Genomic DNA, 7,285 nt, shown 5'->3' with positions numbered 1-7,285 from the left:
CACCTCTCAATGCCAATCAAGTTTTCACTCTGAAATCCAAGAGACACAGAGGGTTGGGGGTTCATGATTGTATAATTTAAATGTATAAAGTGCAACAGCGTAGCTTATCAAGACCAAGCAGATCCTCTGTGACCCAGCAAAAGCAGGGCAGAAGGGATGGTGTAGGGCTGGTAGTTTTGGGGACAGGTGAAGCCACGTGGTTTCCAGAGCCCATAATGGAAAGAAATCAGCTCAGTTTCTTTTTGACGGGCAGTGGCTCAGCATTTTTCTGTGCCTCTGAACCCATCCAACTGTGTCCAAGGCGCAGGCCTCATTGCCTCTCTTCAGCTTGAATCTGTGAACAGAGAATAAGAGAGAAGGCTGAGCCACCCAAGCCACCACTGTGGGCACTGCACAAGCCCCACCTCCTCCGGCTGCCAGGTCCCCTAAACTGCTCTTGCTGGGCCTTGGGCTCCCCTCTGTAAATGAAGTTGCTGCACAGGATGTGTGGTTTGCACGCTGGGGAACAGCCAAAGCACCAGGAGCTTATGAATTGAACTTCCTGGAGCCCTCTCCTGGTTTCAATTTGGTGTATCAGGGTGGGGCTGAAGAGCCTGAAAACATTCTGACGATTAGGTGGGATGAGAAATTCCCATCCTAGAATAGCTCTCTGCCCAACTTTAATGTTTCTGTGTCCATCTGGGGCCTTACTTGTTGCATTGAACTCGTGTGTTTATATGCGTGTGTGTGTGTGTTTGTGTGTATTTTTCTCTTCTGATCTGTCTACTTCCTAAACTGGACTATTGTCCAATCTATAGACCAACTCTATCTCTTACTATCTGGTTGATCTTAGACAAATATCACTACCTTCCTGAACCTCACTTTTCATGATAACAAAAATATGTGCCCCAAGAAGATCGACAGAGAGAATATACATGAAAAAGCCTTAAAATACTGACTGGTATGTGAAAGCTACCTCAGTTAAGTTTGTAAAGACCCTGTGATGCAGCTATGTTTATGCCCCTTCACAGATAAGGAATACAGAAGGATACGCAGATAATTCGGTACAAAGGAGTTACCTGTCCACGGTCACCCAAGACTATGGGTTCCAAATCTAGAGGCAGGAACTAATCCTGGTTTCCTTGCTCTTTCCAGTGCACAATAACCCCTCATACTTTTGTTAAACAATTCCTTCCTCTGAGCTCATAATGCTGGGATATAATACTTGGCACCTTGGATTTTCAGGAAACACAAGTCACTGCAAGAGCACAGATGCGTCCTTCTTCACACCTGCTAGGAAGCTCAGCACTCCCTCTAGCGCCCAAGCATGGCTTGCACCCAGGTGCTGGCAGCTCTAGGTTTAGAAACCTTATTCTGGTAAAATACTGTCATCTAGTGTCTACTCTTCTAATTCCAGGCTGGCGGGGTTCTGTTCTCTAGGGAGAGATTGAGCAGGTGATCACTTACATTAAGCCCTCATTGGAGCAGATGGAGCTGGTATTTCTGTAACACCGGATTGCCCTCAGGGGAATCTCTCTCTCCACAAATGAGAAGCAACAGCTGTAGAAGGGTACTTGCACTAGAAGAGGAACACAAACGATGGTTTGCATCCATTTCTCAACCTCTCACCTGTAGCACAATTTTTAAAAAACAAAAAAATGCCTCCCAGGACAAGCCCTGGCTTGGGGACCACATCCAGAGGGTGCCGGCATAGCTTTGTCTCATCAGCCACCTCGTTCTGGGGCTAGGTAAAGAGTCAGAAGATTGGGGTTCAGATCTGAGCTCCCCGCACACCAGCTGAGTGGCCTTGAGGAAGCTGTGCCTTCACCCTGGCCCCAGACTTCCCATCTGTAAAATAAAACTTTCTGGAGCCTGGTTTCTAAAGGCTCATCCAGTTTTGGTATTTCACCACATGTGCATGGTTCTGCTCCAGTATTCACGTCCAAGCGCTCTGGACCCCACACCCTGGGGACCTGGTTAGTCTGATGCAGGACACGGTGGTTCGTAGTTCACAGACCTGATCTGGGGAAGATTAGGAATTGTTCGAGGAGTCCAAACTGATGATATGACAAGGGAAGAGCTCCCAGGAGCTAGCTAGCTGCCCTACTCGGTCTCTTGAATCCCCTCCTGCCCTGGTCCTTAGCTCTTTCTCAGCCCCCACCCCCACTCTGTCCATTTGTGCATTCTCCTCCCACACCACACCCCGCAAGAGACCTGCATTCCAACCCCAGCTTCTTCCTCCTAGTTTTCCTGTTTGCACCCCCTTCCATGCCTCTTACTAGGTTGGTATTCTCCAAACAGCCTTGGAGAGCAGACATGATCAACTCCATTTCACTGATAGAGAAAGCAGAGTTTGAGAGCTAAAGTGACTTGCCCAAGAGTGACCAATTGTTAGAGCCCGGTCTTGCCTTCTGACTCTGCTTGGTGTCTGTCACACTGTGGAAGCTACACCCAGGCCCTCCCCTGGGCCTTGGGCCTCCCAGCTTTACCCGAGTAACCTCACAGGTTCCCTTCCTTGGGTCTGGATGAAGCAGAGCCTCCTTGTACTGAAGCTGTCAGTTCAGTTCTCTGTGTTTGCCCCAACTCATGGTTCTCCTACTGGCCCTCACCCCCAGCCTGTCCAAGTTTACCATTCCTCCTCTTTAGGTAGGAAGAGGGGAGACAGAGTTGGTGAGTTCAAGGAGAGGCCTGCTCCAACCCCAGAGTGGCTGACCATGTTTCTGCCCTCCCCATAGAGAAGCAAAGTGATGCCTGCCACACTCACTGCTCTTGCTGTCCACACCTTCTGGCCACATCCCAGCTAGCAGCAAACACACCAGGGCCGTGGTGATGATCTGCATGTCTTCTGGTCTGGCTTGGGCCTTACTGGAGCAGCTTAGATGAGCCTGGTGAAGCTAAGATCTCACCACTGTGCCGTCCTGCAATGCTGAGGGCTTTTATTTGAAAAATCCACCCAAAACTCCAGGCCATGGTGGGAGCCACAAGTGGGAAGCCACAGGGACAGGGAACGGTTGCTCACACCCAGTGACCGTGTGGTAAACTCCTTTCCCCACCTCTCCTGGGTGGCATTCGTGGTGGTGATGGACTGATAGGTTGCATTGGGAACTTCCCCAAGTGTGGGAGCAGATAAGAGTCTTGAAAAAGTGCGTGGGAACTGTCCTGGTTGAGTGGGAAGCAAAGAAAAGTAAGTGAGAGGAAGTGGCCTGTGTGTGGCTTGTCCAACCCTACGTCATTCCATCCAAGTACTACTGCTTCAGAGCAGAAGAGTCTGGACCTGAACAGAGATACACCTGCATTTGAATCCCAGTTCTGCAGAGGAGGGGTTACATAAACTTACCCAAATGCATATTCACACAAAATGCAAATAGCAATACATGTCTCAAGGATGTGCGATAAGAATTAAATAACATTCTCTATGTCCAGTGACTGGCCTAGATATTTGCCATTTCTATTTTTTCTATTTTTTTCAATCCTCAACACTTTTCAATAGCTTATTCTGTTCTAGGTCCTTGGTTAGCCCCAGGGAAGGCAGTTACCAATGAGGAGCACTGCCTGACCTTGAGCCACTTCTCTTCAACTCAGAGATAAACAAGTGAAAGCCACCCAGTGTAAGCACGGAGATAGATGTGTTATATTGGGGTTACAGAGAGGACTGAGAGCTACTCACCAGCATCTGAGAGTCCTGCCAGGGGAATTTTCCCTTTTTGTTTTTTTTTTTCTAGAGTCTCATTCTGTCACCCAGGCTGGAGTGCAGTGGCGCAAACTCACTGCAGCCTCAAACTCCTGCGCTCAAGCGATCCTCCCGCCTCAACCTCACAAGTGGGCGGAACTATAGGTGTGCATTACCTAGCCCAGATAATTTTTTTATTTTTTATTTGCATAGAGATGGAGTCTCACTGTGTTCCCCAGGCTGGTCTTGAACTCCTAGGTTCAAGCAATCCTTCTGCCTCGGCCTCCCAAAGTGCCGGGATTACCGGTGTGAGCCACCACCCCAGCCAGGAGAATGTTCTTTAAGCAACATCTCCTGTGTGCTGATGTGGAGAGGGGAAAGCTAAGTAGAGGCAGGGTCTTGTGTGAGGACAACAAGGCATAAGGGAGCACACTTCATTTCAAATCATCAGGAAAAGCACAAGTGTAGGGTCTAAGGAGAGTGACAGGAGTGAGAGAGTGGTTGCAGAGAGATGTGGCTGTACAGCTACGGAGAAGACTGGGTCATGAAGATGTATGCAGCACTTGGAATAAAGAGCACATAGTAGGTGCTCAAGAAAAAGTAGCTGAGCCAAATCTAGGCACTGAAATCATGAGGCCTGTGTGCATTATATAGAGTGATGGCTAGATTGATCTACTCTGATTGTGCAGTCTTTAGCTCAAAAACCTGCAGTGGCTCCACACCATCAATTGGATGGAGCACCAAGCTACTCACCTGGACATTTGTGGTTCTTCATGTCAGGCCTCAGTGGATGCCAGCACATTCGGGTAATTGCAATTCCTGATTGCAAGTAACTGCCACTTGCTGTACTATCTCTGGGATTTTGCTCCTGCTGTAACCTCCACCTGCGGAGCCCACCTCTCTATCTCACTCTGTGAACATCCTACCCATTGCAAATGTCGTTGTCTCCACAAAGGCACTTCTGCCATATCTAGCAGATGGGATCTCAGCCTCTTGTGAGAACCCTCATGCCTGGATCGCCATATAATTCCTGCAACACTTTCCTTTAGTCCACCCTCCAAACATGGGAATGTCCAAGTTGAAAGGGCTCTTCCAGACTATCTACAACTATGGCTCTTCAAGTTTTTTGGGAGAGCTTTTGCAAAAATCTGAATATCTTAGTCCCATTTCAGAATCAGAATCAAAACACATGTGCCATTAAATGTTGGAAAGAAAAAAATTTCAGGCAATTTTCTCAGACACCAGAAGATAAGAATCACATATCTCGAATAATCACTTCATATTATGATGAAATGAGAGGAAAGTAACTTGTCCAAGGTCATGTTGACCTCAGGGACAATGGAACTTGAGCCCTGGTCTTTTGACCTCTGAGAACACACTTTTTGCACAGTCCACAACTAACTTCCTCTGCTCAGCCCAGCCAAGTACCATCTATCCTTTCAACTGCTTCCTGCCACCTGAAAAGTGGTTGAAACCACAAACTGCTGTTGTTTCTGTCCTATTCTCTTTGTCCTTAGAGATGGATAAATACTACGTGCTATTCATCCTACTATGCGCTATGCATCCATCTTTTTCTTTCAACTTTTATTTTAAGTTCCAGGATACATGTGCAGGGTGTACGATTTTCTTTATCTAGTCTATCATTGATGGGCATTTGGGTTAATTCCATGTCTTTGCTATTGTGAAAAGTGCTGCAATGAAGGTTCGTGTGCCTGTATCTTTATAATAGAATGTTTTGTATTCCTTTGGGTATATACCCAGTAGTGGGATTGCTGGGTCGAATGGTATTTCTACGAGAGATGAATACTTTTTTATTCCTTTACCATAGCGTGTCAGGAGAGAGAGAAGATGCAAGCAGGTGGTCAGTCAGCCAAATGTAACTGTAGGTCCTTTAGATGTAGAAAACAGACAGGGGAAAATGTGGCCACCTTGGAAATTCTTTGCTCTTTCCCTCCTCCTGGGGTTGCTGCCCAGCCCAATCAAGAAGGGAAACAGGGCTGCCCCCTCCACCACTCGCTTCCCCTCCCCCCACCTCACTGTGGCCACAGTCAGACCAGCATAGGCAAAAAGAGAACAGCAAGATTTAGTCATGCTTTTCCTTTCCAGCCCAGCACATAGAAGGAACTGGCTGGAGGCTCTTATCACACAGGAACTTAATGTTTCTCATGGGTATCTCTTCCACCCCAGTGTGACTGCCAAGGACACAGACTACTCTAGGCTCTAGCACAAAGGCTAGGACCAAGTAATAACTCAATTAAATAGTTGTGTAACTGAACAAGCTGGGACAGATGGCATAGGATGGACTGATGTATAAGAGATGCTCTCAGAATAAACACTGAACCAGTTATTCATATGAACACATTTCTTCGTTAGAAATTTGAAAATCAGAACTGCCTGGAGATAGGTTTTCTTAGTCATCTTTTATGAAATAAGTACCAATTACAGAGGACAGGTAGAGGCCAGATAGAGTTCAGCCCATGCAGCTGCCTCTTAAGACATCTCCTCCAGTGGCACCCAGTGGGGTCCGAGGGTGTCCAGGAGTGTTCCAGCCCTGTTTCCCCCTCCTGGATGGCCCGAGTGGCCTGGGGCTTGGCCATGCCTGCTTGCCTTGCAGTTAGAGTTCAGCCTGATCCTTGCAGATCAGGGCATAGAAACTGACAAGGGAGAAGTCATTTGCCCAGCATCATACAACCACAGAAATACTGGTCTTGCTTTGTCCAGCTCTGGGGTCAAGTCTTCTGAGTTCCCTCACTTAGGGAGGAAGCAAGCTATAGAGGAAATGCAGGATAGTCAGACACAACTGGGTCAGATCTCAGCTCCACCACTTGAGCCTAGGCAAGTAATTTACACTTTCTGAGTCTTTACTCTCTCACTGTAAGCTCCACAGCTAACTGGACTTGGCACAACTCTCCTCATTGTTTTTCAGATAAACTCCCCAGGCTGAGGCAGGAGAATCGCTTGAACCCGGGAGGCAGAGGTTGTAGTGAGCCAAGATCGCACCACTGCACTCCAGCCTGGGCGACAGAACACGACTCCAGTCTCGAAAAAAAAAGTAAAATAAAATAAAAATCAACAAATCAATAAATAAACTCCCCAAACCTTAAACACATTTATTTGAGGTTATCCAAAGGATCAAGTGAGATTTAAGAGGAGGGAGGGGAGAGGAAAAGAAAAAGTTGAATCATTCAAAATCATTGTGGAGCACCGAATATGTACCAGACACTGGGGATACCGCAGCGGGACAAGACAAACATGGGCCCTGGTATTGGGAATTGTGGTAAGTCAAGGTTAGTGCTTCGAGGAGACAGACAATGTCCTGCGAGCTGCAGAGTGTGCAGAAATGCTCACCACGGGGCCAGACACATGGTAGATGCTCAATGAAACTGTGTCCTTCTTTTCCCCTCGATCCTGGACCACTCTCAGCGTCAGCACATGAACCCAGGCAGTGCCACCCTCTCCCCTACTGGGGCCCATTTCCTGGTCTCTTTCCCTTCTCATCTGGTGCTGCTTGACAGCCACACCAAGCCTTGTTTCATTGCCCACATGAGCAGGGTGTCCTCTTGGGTCCTCAAGTCTGCACCAGACCCCCTACCTACTGCAAGCACAAGTTCAAATCCACAGCAAGGACCTGAGCAC

At 47.7% G+C, this 7,285-nt stretch overlaps 1 protein-coding gene across 1 annotated transcript; it reads right to left on the bottom strand.

Annotated features, from left to right (window-relative positions):
- Positions 1–2,891, bottom strand: CCL1 (C-C motif chemokine ligand 1). Its single transcript, XM_003278365.3, has 3 exons — positions 2,744–2,891; positions 1,447–1,558; positions 1–334 (listed from the first exon to the last, which is right to left on the bottom strand). The coding sequence occupies exons 1-3, from the start codon at positions 2,817–2,819 to the stop codon at positions 232–234; spliced, it is 291 nt and encodes a 96-aa protein (XP_003278413.1). The 5' UTR covers positions 2,820–2,891; the 3' UTR covers positions 1–231.
- Between the last annotated feature and the right edge of the window lie 4,394 nt (positions 2,892–7,285).

This window comes from Nomascus leucogenys, unplaced genomic scaffold, assembly GCF_006542625.1.
Source record: "Nomascus leucogenys isolate Asia unplaced genomic scaffold, Asia_NLE_v1 Super-Scaffold_249, whole genome shotgun sequence".
NCBI lineage: Eukaryota > Metazoa > Chordata > Mammalia > Primates > Hylobatidae > Nomascus > Nomascus leucogenys.
The sequence above is the reverse complement of the archived record's forward strand: the minus strand, read 5'-3'. Positions and strand labels throughout refer to the sequence as shown.